The sequence below is a fragment of the Drosophila albomicans genome, chromosome 3, assembly GCF_009650485.2.
Source record: "Drosophila albomicans strain 15112-1751.03 chromosome 3, ASM965048v2, whole genome shotgun sequence".
In the NCBI taxonomy this organism is placed as follows: domain Eukaryota; kingdom Metazoa; phylum Arthropoda; class Insecta; order Diptera; family Drosophilidae; genus Drosophila; species Drosophila albomicans.
In genome coordinates, this window is record NC_047629.2 from 36,774,137 (window position 1) to 36,801,237 (window position 27,101).

The 27,101-nt window shown below is 34.9% G+C and overlaps 3 protein-coding genes across 5 annotated transcripts in view; 1 reads left to right on the forward strand and 2 right to left on the reverse strand.

Annotated features, from left to right (window-relative positions):
• The window catches only part of LOC117567472 (venom dipeptidyl peptidase 4), a 92,494-nt gene that overhangs the window by 21,208 nt on the left and 44,185 nt on the right, over nt 1–27,101 (forward strand). For 2 of the 3 annotated variants that reach the window (XM_034247493.2, XM_034247495.2), the window contains exon 1: nt 19,352–19,522. The exons of the other annotated variant lie outside the window; for it this stretch is intronic. The gene's annotated coding sequence lies outside the window, so the exon portion shown is untranslated. Of the gene's footprint in view, nt 1–19,351; nt 19,523–27,101 lie in introns of those variants that run through there. 3 annotated transcript variants of the gene reach the window in all.
• On the reverse strand, nt 10,390–12,000 carry LOC117567480 (uncharacterized). The gene has a single exon (XM_034247511.2). The coding sequence runs from the start codon at nt 11,889–11,891 to the stop codon at nt 11,382–11,384; it is 510 nt and encodes a 169-aa protein (XP_034103402.1). The 5' UTR covers nt 11,892–12,000; the 3' UTR covers nt 10,390–11,381.
• On the reverse strand, nt 16,820–17,878 carry LOC117567482 (uncharacterized). Its single transcript, XM_034247513.2, has one exon. The coding sequence runs from the start codon at nt 17,805–17,807 to the stop codon at nt 17,322–17,324; it is 486 nt and encodes a 161-aa protein (XP_034103404.1). The 5' UTR covers nt 17,808–17,878; the 3' UTR covers nt 16,820–17,321.

Sequence of the window (27,101 nt, forward strand, 5' to 3'; positions counted from 1 at the left end):
GTTCAACACATCAAATCTGTACTTAATAACTAACAAGTTAAGGGCTTAAGTAAACAGCTTAAAGTTTAATTTTAATTACGGATTCGACGACTGATTTTATATATTTTTAATAAGTTAAAACAACAGCTTCAACAGTCTTATCCATTTGTATTGTATCTTCTTTGTCTTCTAACTTTTTGCTGTCCCTAACTTGGCTGTTCTTAATCCGGCTCAGCGTCCAGCTAATTGTCACAGTCGACAAATTCAATTTAAAGCCGTTCTTAATCTGACAAAAAGTCTGAAAGGCGACCAACTTAAATATTTCATTGTGTGTAACGAAATACCACAATGTTGTTTATAAAGTTGATTTTTTTTTTTGGGTTTTCTCTCTTGCGCGCATAAATCTGAAGGTTTTTAATTACCACGAAAAGTCATTTTCGTGTTGGCAGATTTAAAGTCTGAACATGCATAAATAAACAAAGTGGGATAAAATAAAAGAAGCCAAGTGAGAAGTGAAGGCTTATTAAAGTGGAATTGCCCAAAGTTGTGTTGTGTTGCCTTGTGTTATTAACAATTTGGTAAACAAATTAAATAGCTTGGCACAAAACATATTACACATACGCCATGTGGTGCGCAATGTACAGTGCACAATAATAAAATCATTGTGGAATTTAATTAAGGCTCCACATAGTGTATAAGCCAAGCTAGAAGCATGGCCATTAACACATTTTTCAAGTTTAATTCAATGTAAGATAAGGAAATTTGTGCGAGTTGTGTTGGATAAGAAGAACATGAGACACAGTCTTGGGGATGGAAAAGAGGGAGATGCGTAGCACTCTGGCAGTCATATAAATTACAAAAGGACATGAATGGCATACAGCAGCTGACTGTAAGCAGAACGAAAACCAAAATGCAGGCAACTTGGCCACAGCGGCAAGTGTTATCCTTACGATGTGTTTGTTGTCAGAGAACACACACACACACACTCGCTCAGAAGAAACTTGGGGTCCGGAGACGTCTTCTCTTTGTCGCCCCCCGCACTGCCCCATAATTAAGACAAATGTAAAAACTACTAAAAGACATGCCAAAAGTCACTTTCACTAGGCAAACAAAAGACGCATGAGGCAAGCCAGGTGCCAGCCACCGAGTTGCCAAGTTGCCATGTTGCTCAAGTCGAAAAGGTTTACCTTCATATCTCATGTTCTTAGAAGGGCAACAAGAACATAATTTCACTTTATTCAGTCGCACGGCATTTTTGTGTGTGTGTGTCGTTTTGATGATAACGTCACGTGTCAAAAGAGCCGGCCAAAAACAATAGAAATCGTCAAACAAAACAAGCTAGCAGCGACAACTGCAAGGAGAGATACCCTGTAAATGAAGTAAGAGGACTCATCAGACTCCTTTTAATTCCTTAGTATTAATATAAATGACTTCACTAACATTCCTATTAGGTTAGTTCACTGCCACTTCCATCACTTCCCTTCTATTTAATAACTGGGTATCCCATCTAGCAAATGTCAATGTCTCATCTAAAGTGGCCCTCGTCGTCTACTCGCATGACCTTTTCGCATTAATCTCAAGAAGATGGCGTTTTAATGCAGCCATGTGGGCGTGTTATGCTCGTTATAAGCCAAGTAGTTATTATGGTTATTTATTGTGTCGTCGCAACAACGCACAACGCTCAGCAAACAGCTGTTACGGCCACACATCTCAGATTGTCCGACATTCAATTAGATCATCAATTAGACCGTCTCAACCATGCGTATATGATGAACTTTTAATTGTGATTAACTAACTAAGATAAGAGGCTGGCACAAGTAGCTCTCAAGTAGCAAAAAGTCAAGAGAGATCTTGAAAGGCAACTTGCCATGTTTCGAATTGATTAATAGAGCATATAAAATGATCTACAAAATGTACACTGCTTATACTGGACAAGTAATTCTCTTCTATTAAACTATAACCCAAAAGCAAAACATTTCAACACTAAGAATTGCTATAATCCTCTATGATTTAAGCAATTGTATTATACTTATTAAATATTATACACAGCATGACGAAACTTTATTTGTGATTGACTAGCTAAAATAAAATGTTAAAAACATTATCTAAAAATAAGTCGGAGCTTGTCATGTTTCAATTTATAATATTGTATTTAATAAATTTGCGATAGAGTTTCTGTAATGTTAACTAGTATTAAACATAAATTGCAAACAAATCTATCAAGATCTTAAATGGTAACTAACCAAACTTACATTTATAATATTGTATTTAATCTATTTGCGATTGACTCATAAAAATCTGAAAAAGGAATTAAGATATAATGCTTCTATGCTTCAATTTATAATATTGTACTTAATACTTTTGCGATTGATTAAGAGAAATCTTTAATAGTATAAAATATCAAGCAAATTTGCAAGATTATAAGAAGCAACTTATACTGTTTTAATTTATATGGTATAAATTTACTTGAATAATTTCAGAATTGTAACGTACTTAATAAATTTGCAATGATTTATTAAAGCTTCTTAAGATTGTTTATAAAATGCTATTATAATTGGAGGTGTAATAAACTTAATGCCAACTCAACACTGTGCCACTCTAGTTACTATATTTTACATTTTTATTACATGCAATTAATGCTTATTTAACACAAATTGCAACCAGCGCTAGATAATAAATTAATGTATAATCTAAGCCCTATAATAAGTAAATAATTAACACAAATTCAATACAATATTTCTATTGAGATGTTTAGTATACAATTTGAATATACACTTTAAATATGTCTAGCGAATTGATGCCACAACATATTTCGCACTGTTTAAGCACTTCAAAATCTGTTCAAGCAAATAATTTGTTGCATATTTATCGGGGCGTTTCAATGAGTTTGCAATGATTGTAAAAGTCAAATACAATTTCAAATCCATTTGCTGCTGTTTATGTTCACAGCTGCACACATATTACGTATACGACAAGTATTGTGTGTGTGTGAGTGTGTAAGACCATAAAACACATCAAATGCAATTTATTTGACCAGACTACAAAAAAAGCCATTTCTATGCCGTTTTTATGCATTCGAAATTTAACATGAACATAACATATATTTGTAGCTACATCATGTATATCTATGTATGTAGTTTTGCTTTTAAAGAATCATCTCGTTCAAAAGATTTATTGCTTTATTACCCTGAGAGGCACCACAAAAGTATATATAATATATATACATATATAATCGTATTCGCTCTCTCATTCGCATTCGTATTCACATTCACATTCGTATTAAGCATATGGCAAACAAGCATATTGAAACTGTTTTTCAAGCCCGAGACGAATGGCAGTTGAATGCTGCATTTCCGCCTTTTGCTTTTGGCCTTTGTCTTCTGCTGCGTTGGCGCCTTTTAGCCTTTTTGCCTTTTGCGCTGCCACATGGCAACCACCCACTATAGCATCGTTATAGAATTTGATTTCGTTCGGTTCTCAGTTTGCTTCATTCAGCTGTGAAACCATGGTGGGACTTGTTTCATCCATCTTGCATCTATCTCTCTCTCTCTCTCTTTCCCCACGGGAAGAAGCCCATTAAAGTGGAAACTTTTCGAAGAGATTTATTTGCCAGGCCAACTCTGACTTTGTTGACTCGATGACTTCCTTGACTCCTCGTGTGCAATAATGGCCTTTAATTGATTTCGCATTTACATACATAAATTCCCGACGAAAAGCATCTTTTTATACGAGTATTTTTCATAAATATCATAAACAAGTCAAGTCAAGGCGGTCTTTTTGTTTTATGTCTTTTGAAAGGCACAACTCATTTTAACAAATTATTCTCAATCTTAACTCAACAACTGAGAAATTCACGCTCCTATTATTAACGTTAATATCATTACTTACTACAAAATGTCTGAAGAACTTAGCGATGCAACTACAAACGAAATGGAGATTCAGAAAGAAGACGAAGAAGATTCTTTTTGGGATGCTTTCGATAATGATTTATCGATCAATAGTGAAAAGACAGAGGAAGCTGAAACCACTAACGAAAGTTCAGAATCTTCAGAGAAATCACAATCTATGGATATGTTGAGTGCGGTTCAAGAGCGAGTTTCACAGCTGAAGAAGCACTTCAGTTATATAACCGATAGATTAAAACAGATGCTCCAGGAGCAACAAGTTGATAAGCTTAAGTCAAGTGAAATGGTAAAGAAATACTGTGGTGTGAAGTATTCGGAATCTGGAGGAGATATTGCCTCTAATCTATTAACTGATCAAAGTATTAAATGTGAAGAACCAGAGCTCCAATTTATTGTGGAACGTATTGGAGACACTGTCGCTTGTCAGACCATTGAAAACGATCCAAGTTCTGAATAAATGACCACAATTCTTAATGTGGTTTTGTTTTTTGTTATTTATCAATTCAGTTATGTTTTTGACAGAAGGCATAAATATTTGTGTACTAAACTTATGTCACCAAATTAACTGTGCAACAAAAAACTAATAATATCAATGCAATGAGCATTCTTCTCAAATATTTAAAAGTAGTCAAAAGTAAAAGTAGTTGTGATTTTTTATTTTTATTCAATGTATGAAAAGTGCAAATTTAATTTCATAGGCTTAAAGATAGTTAATTAAAATTTAAAAGTGTTCCACGAAAATAACTGTGCGTCAAAAAAAAAGAACATTAAAATAACTTAAATATAAAATGATTTATTGCTTTAATCTTTTCCAAAATATAAAACACTCGCATTATTATTCGCTTTCTTGGTAAATGCTTTCAAAGGAGATTAAATAATATTTAAAGCCTTTGAGGCTTAGCTGCATTTCTATTTTCACCAAGTATCAAGTATTTAATAATCTTGGAAATAACGACCAAATGTAATTGAATTTCTTAGACTCGCAGAAACTTGAACTCATTATTGCATTCTCATTGTTGGAACTTTCGCTTTTCCTTGGTTTAAAGTCAATAAGTTTTTGCGCCTTGAACTATTAACAGCACTGAAACTTTATTAATAGCTGCCCAGCATTTGCGCTTCTACAAGATTTATGCAGCATTTTGCATAACAACAATCGATTCGATTCGTTTCAATTCATTTCGATTCACTTCGTTTCAAGGGGAAATGCCAAGAGCAACAAAAGTACATTTAAATTGCAAATACAAGTACTTCTTCTTACTCCTACTTTGATAACCAAATTAATGTGACTTGGAAGTCGATTCGATCTCTTTGCATTTGGCTTTTTACTCTGCAATTTGTCGAGCCGAACTTTCTTCAATCGGAAGGAGACCCAACATCAATATTGCCAGTGGCGATTATCAACAGCTGCAGTTTGTTATGGGCATTTTGTTTGCAGAAGTTATTGCAAACGAAGCAAAAGCCGTAGAAGAAGCAGCTAACCAGCTAACAACAAACTTGCAAACCGACAAATAAGTCGAAATTGCTACAAAATTTGCATTTGGCTTTTGCCACAAATTTTCGCTTGGGGCAAAACAAATACAAAAATCGAGATATTTGTTGTCTCCTCTGTTTCGAAACTGAATAAATTTTATTGCATTCTGTTTGTGACTTTATCGCAAAAACTCTATGACAACGTGTGGCACAACATAATTTCATAAACCACTCGAGCGCCACAAATTATGAAATATGATATTTCATTTCACATTTGTTTCTCTTTTTGTGTCACTAAATGTAATATTGTCAAAAGCATTTTGTCAGCCACCAAATCACAACTGCAACAACTATCAAAATATTCTCATCAAAAAATTCCGATGATGTTGCTGCAGCTGTCGCTGTGTCAGTTGACAAACTGACTCGACTCGAGCGTGGCATGCAACGTGCTCTTCAACTTCATATAAATACTTGTTGTTCTTCCTTCAACTTTATATTACACTTTCAATATTCAGCGGAAAAGTTGTTGTTGCTGCATAGAGAAGAAATGTCATAACCACAAATAAAAAAAAACAGGATATCGTTTATTATTATTTATGTAACTTTATTTCGATATTAGCTTAAGATTTTCGTATGCTATATAGACTTTTATTATTTATTTTGAATTTATTTTAAAACATTATTTGACATATTTTAAGAATAATTCTGCACTCATAGTCGAGCACACTCGACCGCCATTTCATTTCTTGTTTATTCTGTTTTAAAGAGAATAGTCTAGGTAGTAATTCAATCAATAATGGTGAATAAATTTAACACACAGATTTGCTAAAAATGAAATCGACCACTTTTAATTAATAAACCATAATAATATTACAGTGTATCAAGAGCAAATAAACTAGTGAAAGCTAAAGTCAACACTTGCAAATTTTTGTCAATTAACAACTTGAATGCATTAGAAAAACGTTTGCCAATTCGTTGCGCTTGTGTTGACTGTCGAATTGAATTGAAAATGGAAATTTCAATGCAACAGATGAAATTCAATTACAAAATGTCACAGGATACCAAACACATGCATAGAAGAGATGTGTGTGTGTGAGTGTGCAAATGTTTGTGAGAAAATATTCGTGATAGGGTAGAGTTTATGGAATGTCAGCAACATCATCAAACAGTTTTAAAATACTTGTCGATGGCGGCAGCACATCAAACACAATTCCGAGTTCAAAGTAGCTGTCAGCAGCAGCAGCATCTAAACTAATAACATTTCTGATAATCACACGCACATGGACGAGAGAGAAATCAGTTCTAGAATCGAAATCGGAATCGGAATCCGAATCAAAACCATAAACAGAATGAGAGTGGAAGAGCGAAATGCGCATTCATAGAAAATCAATTGAATTGAAAACGAGAATGAGAACGTGAAACGTGAACGAAAATGAAATCGAAATTGAAACTGTAGCAAAACGATGATAAGCGGAAGTTTACTGATGAGTTTCACAAAAATTGTGGGCCAACTGAGGGTCGGAGGAACGGAGGGACGGAGGGAGGGAGGTGAATCACCTATTGGGAAATCTGCAGTGTCATTACAGACATTGAGAATGACTAAGTCGGATAATGGACAGAGACGACAGGCCTCTCAATGAACTCTTGTCCAGCGAGCTCTTCTCGTCAGTCAGTCTGCTTATGGTAATCAGCCGCAAAAGTTCTTTTGTTGTCCTTTTCCTGTCCTATCCTTTTCGGTTTTCTTCCTGTCTGCGGACGCCAACGTTGCGCAAGGAATTAGCATTTCAATCAAATCAATTTTATGTGTCTGACTTGTTTTACGCCTCAACGCAATCATCATCATCATCATTGTTTGGATCATTATTATTATTATTGTCAGCATCGTTTGGAACGGTATTGAGAATATATCATTCCAAGTTTTTATATACATACTATATATACACGCATTTGACGAGCCAAAAAGAAATTGTCGAAATTGATTGATTAAATATTTATTCATACGGAAGTGCTTAGCGTGTCCTGGCTCCAAGTCCTGCGAGGACCTGGACAAATTTATGACTGAATTGTCTCTGCGAGCTGCGAGAGATTCCCTGTGGCCCACTTGATGCGTCATTCAGTTGAGCATCAAACGAAAAGGCGCAGTCAAAATAACTACAGATTCATTTAAAGGATTCTTAAACGTAAATAATCTGCTCTAAATGGTTTTGTAAGTACCTAAGGAATTTTAACTGACTTAGGAGGTAAATAAAAATGGAAATATGAAATATGATACTGAAAAAATTATATTAAATTGTTTTCAAATTGTTTGTTTTTCTATAGTCCAAAAAAGAGAAGAATTTTATATTCATAAGAAGAATATATTTAAACTTTATTTTACATATTTGTTGTTATGTAAACACTCAAAGAAAGTAAAATTAGCTTATTTTATAACTCTTTCCACTATAGATTTGACTCAACAACTGTAGTGAAATGAACTTTAAAGATATATAGAAACTTAATATGCCGATCTATTGATTATTTGGTATTACTTAAAGTTTGAAAGAAACTAGAGCTAGATTAATTTCTATATGTATAAAATGAGCTGACATCCAAATTAAAACATAACCCATTGTTTGTTTTTTATTGCTATTCATTTTCTTCAAAAAAAATTGTAAAGAAACTAGAATTTCCATATTTGCAAAATGAGCATCTTCAAAAATTATATAATTTATATAGTCGTATAAACCCATTAAATGTTCATGAACGAAATTATTCGTCCTCTTGCCAAGGCCTCAGCACAAAGCCAAGAGTCTATGTCTCTCACAAATATGAAAACAGTTTGACTACAATTTGATTGCATATTTATTTATGCCCGCATGTCCTCGGGACATGCTCCATTCAATTTGTATTAATTTGGCCAACATGTAGAGAGAAGAAACACACACACACTGGCACAGACTGAGTCGTCGCAGCCTAAACATGGCCAAGAAGGCGCACTTAAAGCAGCCACGAGACCCGCAGGAAATCTTAATTAAACAACTTGCATGGCAAAATCCTTTTGTACAAATGGCCAACAAAGGAGCACCGAGAACCGACCACCGCCTGGTCCTTGTCTTGATTCTAGCTCCGTCTTTGGCTCTGGACAAACATGCACACAGCTGTGCTGACGCTGTATTTTGGTATTGGTATTGAACAAATGCCAACAGAGCTGCAAGCAGAGAAAACATTTTGGCGGTTTTCGACTTTGATTTTCAGCTAAGAGTTCTGTCTCCACAGCAGTCTCTGATGCTGCTGCTGCTGCTCCATTTAGCAGGCATCTCATTGTTGTTTGGCCAACTACTCGTAAACGGGTTTCAAGCAGCCGCTCAATGGCCCTTAACAAATTAGAAGCTGCTCAAAAAGACGACTCTCTGCACTCTCATTCCTCGTCTCTCTCCTCCTGGGAGTGCGACATGAACTGAGCCATTAAAGCAATAATAAATTTTCATGCGCATATCCATCGACGCTTTGGAAAACTCCCATGAAAATTACGCCATAAAATGCCATTTTAATGGCGCACATCAAAGCTCTTTCTTACGCTTCGTATCTATGTGTAAAAGTTGAAGTATGCGAATGCTGTCGGTGTGTGTGTGAGTGTGTGTGTGTGTATGTAATAAATAAAAAGTTGACACTTGCATGACCTGCGAGTTGAAACTGCGAATGGAAACAGCAACATTTTATGAAAGATATAAAAATCGAATTCGAGCATTTCATTTGGCCAATGAAATCGAACACAAAGTGCAAACAGTGAAATGGATCATGGCAACAATAATCGAAATATATATAATGAAAACACAGATAGATTAAGAGACCTTAAAATAAATGTGATTTGCACAAATACAATTTTTACGCTTGTTTTTTATACTCTCGAGTATAAGCAGCTTATCTCGACTAAACGATTCGTTCATTATTGAATATGATTATTGGATTATCTCTTAAAATTCTTAAGATTAAATATGTTTGTTCATCGAATTGATTTTCTTTGTTAATGAAAATTGGCATATTGACATTTCATTATTTGTTTAGAATTTAAAGCTTGATTACTGACTATCAAGATAGGAGATCATTTAACTTTCTTAGGTCTACTAATTTAGATTCAGTGAGTCATGAGTAATGAGGTTTATTTTACCTCTATGGTATATTTTTTGAAATGAACTAGTATGTGGATATACCAATTAGAACCTTAAGTATATTAAAGTATTTTCATTTTGTATATTTTTAGAAAATCAAATTTGAGCGCAGTAGTATATTTTCAAATTTATACCGCACTGTTTTGCTTTTATTGAAAATGGGTAACAGGTATCTCATAGTCGAGCCCACTCGACTTGTTTACCATTATTTCAAAAATTTGAATGAAAAATTATTCTTACTAATTTAGTAATCATAAACTTGTTTAACAAATTTGCACAAATCGAAATCATTTGTGCTGCAAGAGATGCTTAAATAAGTTCTTTCAACGATGTCATTTAAGTTATCAATTGAATAAGTATTTCTCGTTGTCAGTAAGTAATTTAAAGAATTTCCCATACTCGCCTTTCAATATTTGCTGTCATGCACATTTGATAGTCAAAGAACTTGCGTTCTCTTGTAAGAAACCGTATAAGAAACCTTCATTACCTTTTAGCATTTCCACGTCAGCAAACAATACTCGAGTGTAGAACTCTAGAAAGCTTGAAGAGAACCACACCTCAAATTGCGATTCAATGGCAACTTTACCTGCTGCGGGGAGGAATTGTTAGAAAAAAAAAAAGAACATAAACAAGAGGAAAGAAGCATAACTAAAAGTAAACTTTTCTGTTTCAGTTTCTGTGCATTCACTGAATGCATTCAGTATGAGAGATGCGAGTACTCGCAATCGTTCGTGTTACTTGAAATATGCAAACTTCTGTTTTATGTCCTTGCTGGGGCATCTGCTGGTCAGTTGAGCAAAGGACCTCAGTTGTTGTTATTCTTTTTTTCTGTTGCGTGATTTTCCCCCTTTTATCTTGCTTAGTTAACATTTCGTTTTTTTTTTCTGTTTCACTGTTTTGTTTTTATTTTTTTTTTTGTTTTTTAAGAAAAATGTTTCAAGTCGAGCGTACATAAAATCACACACACAAACACACACACACACATCTATGTATATTTCTTTTGAGTGGCAAGGAGGCTTTAAAAAGAGAAAAGATAGAAACGAGAAACGAGGAAGCAAAATGAACTAAGTTGGGAATGTTATACAAAAGTTACATCCTGGGCCTTGGCCACTTTTGCATTACATTATCTCGGCAACTTTTGTGTTGGCAATTTCTCATGTTTTTCTTCATATTTCATCTGCTCTCGGCCTCGGTCTCAGTCTCTGACTCAGTCTCAGTCTCAGTATTTGTATCTTCCATTGTCGGGGCCATAAACATGTCGCATAGTTGTTATGATGTTCTTCTTCTTCTTCTTCGTCTTTTGCTCGCTGATGATCATCATTAGCATCATTATTGTTCATTGCCAGGAGAAAACAACACGGTGGAAAAGAACTTGCGCTGATGTTACATGCAACATCATGTTGTGTCGACGTCGACGTCGTCTGCTTCGGCTGTTGTCTTGTCACTCGCGACAGACGGCGGGGACGGCGGGGGCGACAGGCGATGTGAGAAAAGTTTGCCTCATTTTCATGTCAAGTCAAATGAGTTTTGGTAAGTTGGCCAAAGTTGACGCTCACTTAATGGTGACAGTAATTTTTAATAAAAGCTGAAAAGTGCCACGATACTCTTTCTTCGCTCCTTTGACTTTCACTTTGTCCTGTTCACTGTGTGTTTGTGTGTGTGAGGGGTATAATGAGGGGGAAGAACGTTAGAAACAGCAAAATGTCGATTAACACTCGAAATTGTCAAAACGATTCCGTAGAATTGCTTCACTTTCATCGTACTTGTACTTCTTTTGTTTTAGGGTTTATATTCTTATTATTTTTCTCAACTTTTTTTGTTTGTTTCGTTTACGCTTGTTGCTGTTGCTGTTGTTGTTTTTGTGGTTGTTTCATCATTTCTATTCATTTATGCGAAAGGATCGTTTAATGCCACTACTCATAGTCTTGGGAGATGACGAATTATTTCCCCAATGCCTGCATATCAATGTCTTCGATGACTGCGGCCCCATCAGCATGCGATGTTGCACACGATCTTGTCGCAAGCTGCAATTCATAATACGTTGGGCATGCGCCGTGGTGGCCTCCAATTCACGTCGCAGCTTAATGCACTTGCTGTTCAGATCCACAAAGATGGCGTTCAACTCATTTGAGGTGCGTCCCTCTTGCTTCACTTCGGCACAACTCACCAGACTCAGCAACGATCCTGAAACTTTCGTCGAAGGCGAATTCGGTCGACCAAGCATGGGATCCAGGTGAAAGGGTTTCACATCAATTCTATAGCGATTCGGTTCATTGTATTTACGATCCAAACGCTGCACTATCCCCACACACTTCAGAAGATCGTTGCGTATCAGTTGGCAGAGTTCGAGGGCTCGATCGATTTCCTGATCTTCGCTTTGGATCATCATTGAATTGAATGTTTTGTGTGTGTTTTCAGTTTTCAAGACGTGTCTCACACGAAACAATTTCTAATGTCATTTGGAATAAATTTCAAAGCAAACTACACAAATTGTTCGAGAAATTTCTATAAAGTGCACAATTCGAATTCGAGTTGGCATCCCTTAGAAAGTTTAAGCTTGCAACCTACTTAACAAACATCAATTCTTTTTAAATACACTTTTTCTTTGTTGAAAGGACTTCAAAAAACTTATCCAAGATTTCTTTTTTAACTGTCATCGTATAATGTTAGCTCTAAATGTATATAGTTTAAATAAAGAATCATTTATTTTTATTTATTTATTAGCCAACAGATAATATGAAATATTAAATCAGCGTCAGCTATAATGTTTCGATCGCACTTTTAATTTTTGCACTCCACTCAATTTTGTTTTAGATTTTTGTTGAATAGTAAGCGTAATTTTAAAGCTATAGTTACGATTACATATAACCATATCTATAATCTTTATGATACCTGATTCCTGATTTGGGTTCGATCAGACAAAAATTTGTAGAAGGTAATTTATAAGTGGTTTTATATGGGAAAAAATGAATGTTGCTATTGGGTTTGGTTGACAATCTGGTATATTGTATATCTTATGGTACATTTTGTGCACTTATAATTATATCAATATACCAAATGTGCATAGTCTTCAGAATATATAAGTATTTTTTTCGATCTAATAGAGGAGGCATAAAGTATATTTGTTTATATTATATATTCACATTTAAAATTTCTAAAATTTCTAAAAAGAAATAATAATAAATAGTCATTAGGTTGCCAGCAATTCTAATTAAATCATCAATTTAATACATCTCTCGCAGCTTAGTTTATTATTCGCATATTTGTTTTTCACATTTCATCATCATCAACTGTGGCTTTAAGTTATTAACTCTCGCGTCATGCTGGCTCGCCACCACAATTTGTTGCAACTTCATTTGCATGCTGTGTGCGAAGGATGGCATTAAAGTTAAGGATGCGCATAATTAAGAGCCGCGCTTAATAAATTAGTTTCTCCGGGGAACAAGACAACGTTAATCCAGTTAGTCACCACTCGCGAATACCCTAGAAAAGTGCTGATAAAAAACTGAGGAAATTTATTGATTCAATTATGAAAATACCTGAAGTGAAGTCTAATGCATTAAGTCTGACAACTTTGCTTGAGCAAACTTTGAGCCAGAGTATTTCAAATGTGTTGATACGGGCGAACAAAAAAATGTGTGTAAAAGAAGAAAAAGTGCCAACATGCAATTTTGAACGCCCAAAGCAGCGCTTACTCGTTAGTATCTGCAGGTTGCCATTGCCCTCGGGGCACTTGAAATAGATACCCAACTGGGGAACTGACTCGGCGACTGTCTCTCGCTTTACTTATGTATGTTTGTCTGTCTGTCTGTCTGTCTGTCTGTCTGCGCCGAGGGCGGGCAACCTCAAATAGAAAACAATTTCAGCTACGCAAACAGCGCAGCAAAAAGGGAAGCACAAAAATTAAATTGCAAGCGAAATGTGAAAAAGTAAAAAGCGGCAAAAATGGTAAATGGCGAATTGTGAATGGTGAACGGTGAATGGCAAATGGAAAATAGAAAATGAAAAGCATTTCTCTGTTCGCTTTCGCATTTCTCTGTTTTCATTTTGTCGGACGTTGCGTTTGTCAAACATCAGGTGAAATAACAAACAAGCCAAGCCAAGCACTCTCGCACAATAATTTGGCAACATTCAAGCTGTTTGCACAGCCATCGACAACAGCAGCAACAGCAACAGCGACAGCCACAGCATCGTGTAGCTCACTTTAATTAGCCAACTCCGCGTATGCGTAATATACACTCGCACTCGCAGCCAGTGTTGGAATAATCAATGACACACCCAAGAACGAAGAAAAAGTGTGTTTGACTTGCGGCACGTATCGCCTGCCAGCGCGGTTGACGTCGACACCTGTGCAGCATGTGGCAGTTGCACGCTGCTGCTTGTGGCAAGTTTTTAAGTAGTTGCATAGTTGAGCCAAATGACTTTTTCCCTAGCTGAGAGCTCAGCTCAGCTCTAAGCTTGTTCATGCATAGCTCGCCTGGGTAATGAGTAAAGTTCTGCGTTGCACAAACTCAAGTCAAAGGAATTACATTGAAAATACCTCGAAATTGTTGACGCGTTAACAATTATTCGATCAAATCAGGAAAATTAATACAAAAAAAAGAACAATACAAAAATTGCTTCACTCAGCTGTAAAATGTTCAAGCCATGAGCAAGGAAACAAATATTGTTTTCTTAATAAAAAAAGAAAACCTTTTCCCTTGCCAGCATTTTGTTTTCCTTTGCCTTTTTTCTTTTTTTTTTTTTGGATGGGTCTCAAAAGCGTTAGCTATTTATGCTGTCAATGGCAAAAGTTACTTGGCCAACAAAAAGTTCGCCAGGCGAGTGGCAAAATGTTGATTATAATACGCGCTACTTGTGTTAATATTTCATTTCTCTCTTCTTTTTTCTTACTTACAGGTAAGCTGCGACACGCTTATATGGTTTTTTTACAGGCAGTATAACAAAAGAAAAAATGGTAAGCTACTGACACAATGTGTAATAACAACTTTTCCGGCTGTCACACATTCTTTGCAAGTGACACTTTCGATGTTGGATTAATCATTTAAAAGCGGACAAAGCTTTATCGATCAGCCTGACAACGAAATGTTTCATTAATCTATGTTTAAGCTGCAAGTTTGCTTAATTTGACAGATTGGAAGCAGCGCTTCAAACTGTCTGAGCAGCTATTGATTTATGGTGTGAGGCTAAATCTGTTGACAGCGCATTAAAATATTTTTTGTAAAAGTTAACTGCATTTGAAAATTGGTTTTTTTATGTTGCTGCTTTAAGTATTTGAATTATAAGAACTGAGTTATTAAAACAAATCATATTCTTTACTTAACTCTTTCTTATAAATAATAATATGCAAGTATGTTGTTTATTTCAAAATTTAATCTATATCTATATAAGCAACAACTGACTTAATTGTATTTAATTTGTTTATTATAAACTTCAACTTGAGCGCGACTTTAAAATATATGATTTTTTTCGGCAATAATTTTAATAGATTTCTTTCTTTTAAGAATAATTGTTAATTGTTTTTAATTTTATCTTAAAAATAAGGGTTCTTTTACTGCTGATAAATTGAATTAATATATTTCTTAAACCTAAGCTGTGTCTACTTACTGCTGCAAGATTTCTGATTTTTTTTTTAATTTTTAGATGTTCTTTCTGTTTTCATTAATGCAATGTTATTTTTTTTCTTGTTTCGAATTGTTCGTTAAAATTTTCTACTCTTTTGTTGCTTTAAGCAATGTCTAACACTGACTTAGTTTTATTGTATTTTTTACAATTTCATTTTAACTTATGTTATGTCTTTTAAACTGCTAGATTATTTCTTCTGCTTGCATTTACTTTATTAGATTAGAAATTAGCAATTAGTTTTATTTTGATGCTTTATGTCATATCAAAATCTGACTTAGTTTCATATATAAAAAAACATGTGTCTTAATCACCACTGCAATATTTTTACAATTTAAATTCATTTGAGATTTATTTATTTCTCTTAAGAATACTGCAATGCAATTGTATCTTTCAATTTTTTTGCTTCTCAGATATAATAACACCAACTGACGTGGTAATATTTTCATAATACAAAATTTAAGCTTAAGTCGAAAAGACTCTTAAAATATTCTAACAATTTAAATTTATTTTAATCGGTTTTAATTTCTTTTCAATAATGCAATGCGATTGTTTCAATTTGAACTCAAATCAAATTTTACTAGTATTGAATTTACTTAATATTTGCTTTCACAACAAACGTTTATACTTAGTTATTCTGCTTATAACTTAAACTTGAATTTCTCACCTAAAGTACATTAGCTTTAATCTGCTATTAAAATCGTCTTTGCCATTGTTTTGCCAAAGAAATTTGCTTGGGAGTTTGCAGTCATTATGGCTGCCACTTTTTTTTTTGCAATTGAATAATTGATTTCCTCCATTGTCTGACACACGAAACTGAGCTAAAACGGAGAAAGCAAAGCTTAAAACTATCGATTTAATGGTCTATCAATTGACAGCATCCACGCTTAAGCCGACTACTCGTCGAATGCGATGTGAATTGAAGTCAAGAGACATTAAGCCGATTTCGGCAGACTCGTAAAAGCGCTGCTCAATCGCGCCATTGTCGGAGCATTATCGGCTTACTATATGCTTGAGTGGAAGCGATTCACACACACACACAGGCACACATGCACACACACTCGCAATCACATTCACACTCTGCTGTGTCGAACATTGTGAGTTGAGAAGCTGCAACAATTTTATTTTCTAAATTTCTTCTTTTCATTTTCCAACTATATTTTGCACTTAAATAAAAAGCTTACATTTCATCGGAAAAGCATTTTAATTAAGACGTAAAGCGGCTTTGCCTTTGACATTACGTATACGCCTTGCATGCCCAGGTCAACTTTTGAGTGAAAGTTGTGCACATATTTGCGCTTAATTTTCGTCACACACACACACGCACACATAGAGAACATAATTGAAAGCAGTTGATTGATTGGATCACATAATCCAGTTAACTAAGGTATCCACAACGCATCCTGTGCGATAAAGGCAACGGGCAAAGAATTTAAAATTGATGTGCGGCTGCAAATGTGATTTATTACAAAATAGGCAAAGCAACCGAAACACACTCTCTGCCCTTGCTTTGTATTGATTATGCGACAAAAATGTGGCACAGCTCAATCATCAGACATTGCTCCGGGCATAATTGATGATTTTGGGTCAAGCAAAGGTTGAGAGTCAACGACATGAAACTACACAAAAAAGGTAAAGTGAAGAAATGCGAATATACAAAATATTGTAACGCATCCTTTATCGAAATGTCTACAATTTTTGGCTGCTTGCGGTGACATTTTATTTAGATCTTTTAACGGTAACAAAAACATACAACTAACATAATATTTTGCGGCCTTTAAAATTAGTTTCCCAGTTGACATTCGATAGTTGACGATAGTTGTTTCATTTTTAAATATTTTTTCTATAATACATTCATCAATATGCTCTTCAGGTAAACTTGCTTTAGTCGATGCACTTAAGAACTTTATCAATATGATGTTTTCCCCCTTTTAATATGAGTTTCCTTCGATGTTTGAGCTTTAACTTGAAAGATTTCTTTTATAATCTCTTCAGTAATACGTTCTTATTGTAAATTTACTTTCTATGGATGAGCTTCATCAGAAACATATATTTGCTCTTCTGGCATCGAAAGATCTAAAACTTTTGGTTGCTTGCTATGGCATTCTCTTCAAATTTTTAATAGTAACAATAATAACAAAAATATATAACTTTAAAATTATGCTGTTTTCCCCCTTTTGTTTCATTAGATTCAACATTAGTTTTCCATATTCCAATTAGCATCCATCGCTGGTTCAGCTTTAGCTTGAAAGATATCTTCTACTATCTCTTCTGCAATATGTTCTTCCGGCAAAATTTCTTCACCTTCAAGGAGCTCTCCCGTTATCTCTTCTGCTGACAAACTTACTTCACCTTCAGTTTCTCCAATTTGCTCATCACTTAAAGACTCTTCAACTACAATTCCTTCTGCTATAACTCTACCTTCATCCCCAGTTTCAACTAGTCCCAGCTCTTCCACATTGTTTCTTGCTTCTTCTGCTTCTGCTAATGCACTTTCCACAACCGCCTTCATCTCAATAAGCTCAGCACTCAAGGCTCTAATGCAATCCAAACTGTTGCGTGCTCGCATCAAAGCATTCGAGATATTTTCCCTCAACTGCTGCTGCTCGATGCGCATATTCGATGCATTCTCTCGGATGCATTGCAAGAGTATCAAACGATTATCGATGTTGTCTAAATCCATTTTGCAAAATGAAAACCACTTTTTGAACTGTTCATGTTCGATTCCCAATGTATGATTGTTGAAATTGATGGCAACGCCTATTCGTATGATGATTTATGGCATTTACCTAATATAATTAGACGATAAGCGGATTAGTTTTCTAATCGACTAAATGCAGTTCACACACTGTCACAATAAACATGCAATTATCATTATGAATGATTAAAGTTCGAGACAGTTTTGTATTCTTAGCCTTGTTCTATTTATAATTGATTATCCTGTGGGCAAAATGGGAGCACAGAGAGCATAAGCATTTAAGCTTAATAATGTCAAAAGGTTTAATTTCCATTTTAATTGTATTGATGGCGATGGCGATGGCGATGACGATGGAGATGAGCGTCGTTTACTAAAGGGATTCCATTTTATCTACTTAACTCTTTCGCTCCATCTTAAACCTCATTTGCATTTTGTTGCTTGGGGTGAAATGAGAAATTTTTGAAATGTGCAAAAATGTTAATTGCTCAAAGCACTTGATTTTGGTTTTGTCGCTTCATTTTGGTTTTCCACTACTACTCCACACTTTTCTTCCTTCCTTCAGTCCTTCAGAATGTCCGAGGGGCTTGTTTGCCCTAATTGGATTAATTGGCATGCTGCGGGTTTGGCTTGAGGTTAGGTCAGTGTCAAAGTGATGAGGGCACTTGGCATTTTCATTAATTTCCCTTAATTTTTCTGCTTTCACCACGTCTTTGGTATCCTGCAGAAATGCTCAGCTCAGTTTTGACAGAGGTTAAAGTTCACAGAGTATTGCAAATAATAACTTAACATTAATTTAAGAAATTTAAATTTGTAAATGTCATGAAATTTATTCATTCGTAAGTTAAATCCAAATATAAGCTTTAGTTTTAATGCTGAGCTCTTAAGCGCTGTTCTTTTAGTTCATATCAAGTTATGCACACAAATTGTCAATGCATAAATATTACGTATACGCAGTGTGCGAAACTAAGCTAACGCAAAAAACAAGAAGTAAAACAAAAGTGTAATCCGAGTCACGAAACTCGAACAAAACTCAAATCCGCTTCTAAACAATTTGTCGACAATTTAGCCACACACAGAGACAAACACATACATTCACTCTCTCGCTTACACACACGCACTTGCATGCAATCGCCCACATACATAAAAGACACGCAGTGTTTGCCATGTGAAGGCCGCAAGCGACACCTGTTGCCTGCCATACGTAACTCACACTCAATGTGCTCGCTCTCTCTGACGAACTCACTCACTGCCTCTCATTCTCACTCACGTCGCTCTCTCACACTTGACACTCCCACTCAACGCTGACGCTCTTTGTGGCGTTTGTTGTGCTTTGCTCTTTCGTCGTGCCGGCAAAAATACACAAGCGAGTTTGGCGCCATCACGTAATCTGGTTTTGGGTTTTCTCACTCATTCGTTTTGTGCTGTGCTTCTCGCTCAATTGGCAAACTGGCGCTTCCAGCTGTGCTGTTCTGCTGCTGTGCTGCGACTTGGACTCGTTGGACTGCCGTGGCTCAGTTTACAGTTTAGTTGCCGCTTGTTAGTCGCCACGTGCGGTTCGTTTCGTTTTCGGTTTCGGGCGTTCGCTGGCGTTGCGCACTTTTACTTTCGATCACACGCGCTCGTTGTCTCGCTCCCACTCCCACTCGTTTACGTACTTCAGTGTGTGCGTGTGAGTGTGCATTGGAATATTGCGTAGTTGTGTGAGTGTTTTCATTCGCGTGCTTTAATAAACAGATGCATGGGCAAAATGGTTTGAGGCGTGTAGACAAACCGGCGGACAAGCGGACACAGAGACGGAACAACGGACAGACAGCCGGATGGATATTCATTTCCATTGCGTTGGCGTTTGCATTTTAGCTGCATTGTTTGTCGCCGTCGTCGCCGTCGTCGCTGACGTCGCTGATTTTTCATTAGTTTATGCAGCACGCGGGAACGCGGCATCCATATGAATTTTGATTTCATTTTTCCGTTGCACACACAAATTCCTCAATCTATGCGTATCCACTTCAGTCTTTCCATCTATCCGCAACATTTGTTTGTTTGCGCTGCGAATTTGCAACTGTAATCAAATTTCACGTTTCATTTACAACTTGTTATAATATTTGGTTTAGTCTTCTTTCTTTCTTTTTTTTTCCTGTTCGTTGCCGCCGCTTTGTCTATGCCACAGAAAAAATCAAAAACGTAAAAGAGAAAAATCAGAAACAAAACCTTTTGCCAGCATTTCTATTTTTTCTGATTTTCTTTATAACTTGGCTCTCGGTGAAATTTTGGGAAACAACAGTGAAACAGCAACAATGCATGTGAAGAGACTCGTTGTACTCTATAAGCAGGGCAACCTGTCAAGTGTTATGAAGTGGTTACCAAACTTGGCTTTGCTTTTGCCTTTGGCTTTGCCTTTGCTTTTGGCCATCTGCCGAACTGCCAACAAAATGATGCATTAAACTAATTGCAAGTGAACAAGTCGGTAAATAAAATACTAAATCATTTCGGTTAACATCACAAAATACAACAAAATAAAAAAGAATATGAAAACTTATTCACTGACAATCTAATACATCATATTGTGTAAAAATAAACATCAAACAGAATTGCGGTAAATATAGAAGAAAAAACATTCTGAGAATTTTTAAGTTGCTGTTGAGAAATACAAAAACATAAATGAAAATTTGAAACATATTTGGAATGTTTTCAAAATAAATAAATTGTGATAATAAAAATAATACAATAAACTTAATATTTAAATTAATATTTTTAATGTGAAAATTTTATTATTTGAATATATTTTAAATTTACACAACAAACTTAAAAACTTCATGAAATAAAATATACATTGAAATAAATAATCTAATAATATAAAAATTAAATCGAAAAAAAAAGTAAATAAAAGTTAATAATCTAAAAATTGCCTTATATTAATGAACAAAAATAAAAACTAAATAAGTAAAAAATAAATAATCTAAAACAAAACCTTCAAATAGATAAAATCTTTTAAAGTAAAAATAAACCAAAAAAATTTAAAAGCTAAAAATTAAACTGAGTAAAATACAATGTTTAAATTATTAAAAATATGATTACATTTCTATAAATACAATCTAATTAATGTGTATTTTCTTGTTTTATTTGTTATCATCTAAAATCTTCAATAAAAACCTATCACAATGTTGTTATGTTTTTTACAAGCTAATTTACATGTTAATTTCTCGACAACATTTCGCTGCATTTTTACACGTACTTGCCAAGTTTGCTATTGCAAGATGCAGTTGGGTATGCTCGACTTATGAATACCCTGCAGCAACAACAAAGTAGGCGAAATCAAAGGCAAGGTTGATCAAAATATAATCGCCAATAGCTGATTGATAAATGAATTCAAGTGCAAGTGAATTCGATTCACAATTGAAGTGGCAATGATTTAAAATATGTTGTTATAAGTTAAGCTGCTTTCAGATAACACAAACTGATACACACACTCATATATACATAAATAGCTCGTGTGTACATTTAAAATATGTACACTTTGGTCAAAAACATTTATGAGCTCACATCGCAGCCAGCTGTCCAAAATTTAGGCCGTTCAAACTGTTCCAAGTTGTTTTATTTAGATGGCGAGAGAAAGAAACTATATGTGTTCGACAGATATTCAATTCTACAGTCAGCGCCACAAAAAAAGCCGCACTTTTAAGGGTTACGAATTTGTAACTTTCAGGGCCTGTGGTTTCATTATATGATTTCGGATTCGCCCAATTTTTTTTTTAACAAGTTGATTGATGGTATGTTAATAAAAGTGCATACCAATTTTTATTTTAAATTTGCTTTTAATATTAAAAAAAATGTTGCTTTTGGTTTCACCCTAGTTTTAACGACTTTTCACTATTATGGCAAACTTAATGAAAAAAATCATAAAAGTAATAATAATGAAAAAATTCAACAAAAGCTATTTTTTTCCAATTGAACACCATACTAACTATAAAAAAAATGTAAATCTAGGCAATTTAACATTAGACATATTTTTTTAATTTAGCTTAATACTTAGAAATGCCGCCTTTGGCCTTAATTACAGATTTTACCCTATGGGGCATAGAATCGTAAATTGAATCCAAATATTCCTTCGTTATATCGTGTATCCATACTTTTTCTATAATTTGTTTTAGCTCCTCCATAGTTTTGGGCTTTCGCTTTCTTATTTTGGCCCCCATATAGGCCCCAACATTCTCGATTGGACTAAGGTCTGGACTGTTTTCTGGCCAATCTAACGACTTAATGCCCAATTCCTCCTTCAAATTTGTTATCTTTAGATAGAAAAATGTTAAATTTATCTGAATAAGTTGTTTTGATAACAATCGGACATTGAATAACTCACAGATCGGGCTCGATGGCAAGGTGCAGAATCATCCTGAAAAATGGGTTCTTCTTCTTCTTCACTTATGGACTCAATGCTAGGCACGACTCCACTTAAAATTATTTCTTTGTATTTTTCTGCATTGACCATACCCTGAACCATTAAAATTGATTCAGTTTTATATTTGGATATGCATCCCCATACCATAACATACGGTGAATGCCTTACTGTGGCTATGCAGCAATTTTCAGAAAACCGTTACCCACGTCTACGGCGCACCTTGAGAATTCCATCAGATCCAATGAGATTAAATTTGGACTCATCTGAAAATAGCACTCTTGACCAATCAGAATCAGTCCAATTTGAAGAAAGAATTGGGCATTAAGTCGTTGGATTGGCCAGAAAACAGTCCAGACCTTAGTCCAATCGAGAATGTTGGGGCCTATATGGGGGCCAAAATAAGAAAGCGAAAGCCCAAAACTATGGAGGAGCTAAAACAAATTATAGAAAAAGTATGGATACACGATATAACGAAGGAATATTTGGATTCAATTTACGATTCTATGCCCCATAGGGTAAAATCTGTAATTAAGGCCAAAGGCGGCATTTCTAAGTATTAAGCTAAATTAAAAAAATATGTCTAATGTTAAATTGCCTAGATTTACATTTTTTTTATAGTTAGTATGGTGTTCAATTGGAAAAAAATAGTTTTTGTTGAATTTTTCATTATTATTACTTTTATGATTTTTTTCATTAAGTTTGCCATAATAGTGAAAAGTCGTTAAAACTAGGGTGAAACCAAAAACAACATTTTTTTTAATATTAAAAGCAAATTTAAAATAAAAGTTGGTATGCACTTTTATTAACATACCATCAATTAACTTGTTAAAAAAAAAATTGGGCGATTCCGAAATCATATAATGAAACCACAGGCCCTGAAAGTTACAAATTCGTAACCCTTAAAAGTGCGGCTTTTTTTGTGGCGCTGACTGTATATTTAGATGCATTCTATCCATGCCATTGCTACTGGCAGTGAGTAGCCAGCGGCACCCCACTGCGTATGAGTAATTTTCAATTGCCTGATTGATGAAAGTTGCAAAAACAAATCCACATCGATTTAATTAATGCCAGCAAAACTTTTGCCAAGAAGCCAAATGAACTAGCAAAGTAAATACGTAAAAGAGTTTAATGTGAACAACTAAAAAATACCCTTTAAGTGAGTATTTATATCAAGAATAACTAAGAAAAATAAAGCTAGTGCTTTTTTGCTGTTCAAAGTTCAAAGGCCATTTTACAAACTTGTGGCAAAAGCAATTGCAATGCAGCTAATAATAACAAATCACTTGGGTGATTCCTACAATTCTCTTATCAAAACAATCTCAGCAACAACAACAAAAATTCAATTTAAGCGCAATAACATGTTTTTCCATTGGGGAATTAAATAATATAAAATTGAGCAAGCGACTGAGTGAGAGAAAGAGTTTTGAAAACATTTAACCATATAGCAAATATAATGAATGGCAATTAAGCCATTTCATTGGCACGCTCTTCTTTTGTGTGTTTGTCAAATAATAACAAATAACAATAACTGGGTCAATGCACAGCAGCTAAATTGAATGCAAAAAACAACAATCAGATTAGCTATCATTGACATTCAAACGAGTTATTATTCGAAGCGGAAATAATAAAGGTTAAAATTATATAAAGACAAATATAAAATTGAATTTTAAAACTATGTACAGAAAATATAAAGTAGCAATTAAAAAATACAAGAAAATATTTAAAGTAATAATTAATATAAAGTAAAATTAAAGGTTGAATTTCAGAAATTGTAAGAATTGTAAAAAATAAAGCTACATCTTTCTAGATTGTTTATTTGCCATATTTTCGTAGTCTTGTGTCAATTGAAAATAAGTTATAATCTAATTAAAAGTTTTTCCAATTGTTTTTCTTTGATTTTGCTTTTCATTTATTTCGAGAAAATGAAAGATTATAAATAAGTTGAAATGCTTTCTTAATATTTGTATACCCTTAGGTTAGCAGATAGAGTGACGATTTTCAATACACACCAAAATAACTATATTATTTATGATTCCCGATATATGAATTTGGATGCGATCAGATGAAAATTGTAGAAGTTATTCCAGAAATACTTTTGAATGGCAAAAAACTCCTATAGCAATTGGGTATTATCGGTTTTGGCTGACAATCTGGAATATTTTAAACATAGTACTATATTAATATACCAAATATAAGCTTCGGTATATTTTGGAATTTTTGCAGTAAATGATTTTGGTATATTTTAGGAATAATACCGCACTGTTTTGCTCTTATTCAAAATGGGTTGCGAGTATCTCACAGCTTTCTTACTTGTTTTAATTAAACTTTAAATTATAGAATGAGAAAAATAAATAAAATTATAAAAGAAGTATTTTTTTCCTCTATAATTTTAATGTCAACCTTAAAAATCTGAACCAAGCATTTCAATTTCTTTATTATCTTCTACTTTCCCTCCCTAATCTGTCGCTGTTGAATGAGCTTATGGAAAATACGCAAACAGATTTACCTTTTTGCCATCCAGTTACTTGATTATGCCAGTGTAAAGCTCTTACTAATTGAAAAGCATTCAAATGAATTAATAATTTCAAACGTAAACAACACGTTTTCAATGCGACAACAATTGCCACATTGTGTGGCACGTAAATCAGCGACTGCCGAGGAAATTGTATAAACAAAAAAAGCAAAATTAATTGATTAAATTTAACGAGCGGTTGCAGCAGCAGCGACAACAGCGGCAGCCACTTAACGGGACACAGCCTCACCACAGAGTTGAAAGAGGAAAACTGAAAATTATAAAAATAATTAAGCCGCCAACAGCAGCAGCGACAGCAGCAACAACAACACTGACAACAACTTGACAATTTAATGCTATTTAAAAAGCCCACGTCCGACTTTTTGTGCCGCTTAATTAACACTCTTGTAGGCATGTGGTTCAAGGCGAGATTCAGCGAGAGGGGAAATGAAAGGGGGTGGGGAAAACTGTCAACAGTAAGCTGCAGGATATTCGAGGGCTGTTGCACTTTTTGGTTTTATGAATATTAAGCACAGATTTTGTGCCAACAAATCGCTGACGATAACTGAGCGGAAATTGTGCTTTAACTTCGCGTTGAATTTATGCAAAAATTCGGGAGAAACAAAAATCGAAATGTCATTCGCCTCTTGCTATGTTTTTTTTTCTCTCTTATTCGCTTTGGTTGGACTTCATTGCGCATTCAAGTGGCCCCGTTTGGCAAATGAAAATGAAAATAAAACCAAAAACTTGTCTACATGCCCAATTGGGCATTTGAGCTGTGGATTTTTCTGCGTCCTTCTCTCTCCTCTCTCCGTCGCTCTGTCTGTCTGCTTTGCTGTTACGCCCTTTGCAGTCAATGGACTTGGCTGAATTGACAAAAGTGCTGCACAGACAACAACACGACACGCAGGCAGAAAAGCAGAAAGGCAGGAAGGCAGACTGACACAATTTTCATTAGCAACGGCACAAATTTTCATAGCCTAATTCGAGGCGTTTCCATATTACGTATGCGTAACGTGTTACGCGCGCGCAGTAAAACGGCAAAAGAGCAGCGCGTTAAAAAGCAAATAAACAGCAGGCAAATAACAACAGTAAGAGGCAACAACAACAACTGTAGCTCATCAAAAAGGTAAACAATATGCACTGTGCAAAAGGCAAACATTTGCCGGGGAAATGAGCTAATTATAGGGCCATTAAAATGGCATATAAATTTGTTCAACGCCATCCCCGGATCCCTTTTTCCTTTTTTTCGCCTCTTCTTCTCGTGTTTTGCTGAGTGATTAATTTTCATATTAATAAGCAACGCAACAAAAAAGAGACAGTAACAAAAAAAGAAATACGCGTAAAAAAAAAGAACGGACATTATACAAAAAGGTCGAGACGCCCACTAGAAACATGCTCACTTTTATATTTATGCATAATGAGAGTGTCGACGAGTATAATTAACAGTGAAAGCAACGCACGCGTCAAATGAGAAATGTGCAAACATCCCACAGAGCTTCAATGGCCTTTCACACACACACACTTACAGAAAAAGCCAACACTCACACACCCACACACGCACAAACACCTTTTCATATTTAAATTAAATGCCACATTAAGCGCAAAAAAGAAGCAGAGAAAAACTTATGTTCCTGATGTGGTAAATGCGGCATGAAACATGCAGTAAACACATTAGTTAATAACAAGTTGCCGCATTCAATTGCAATTTGCATATATCTCAAGAGTCCTTGTGAATAGTTCTTATGAAAAGTTCTTGTAAACTGTTCCTATGAATAGATTATCACGTGAACAGTTCTTTAACACAGATCTCATGCACTCGTCCTATGAATAATACTTGTAAATAGCTCTTCTGAACAATTCTTGTGAACAGTTCTTGTTGTATTTCTAAACTGTTTCTATGAATAGTTAAGGATGTTTAAAGTTCTTTAACACTGATCTTGAAGAACAGTTCTTAAGCACTCGTCTTTTGAACAGTTCGTATGAACAGTTCGTAGAACAGTTCGTTCTTATACACTCCTCACATACAGTTTTTATGAACACTTCCTATGAACAGCAAATTTTCTGTAACCTGTTCCTAAGAGCAGTTCTTGTGAACAACTCTTTTGCACCATTTCTTGTGGAACCAGTTCTTGTTGACAATTCTTATATAGATCCTGTGAACAGTTCTTTGGACTAGTTTGCTGTGAACACTTCTTGGGAACACTTCCTGTGAGCATCCCTTTTCAGAAGTTAATGTAGCCAGTTCCTGGGAACAGTTTTTGTGAGCCGTCTTGCTAACAGATCTTGTGAACAGTTATTACATACAGTTTAATGAACTTTTGCAGTGAACAGTTCTTGTAAACAGTTATTGTGAACAATTCTTATAAAC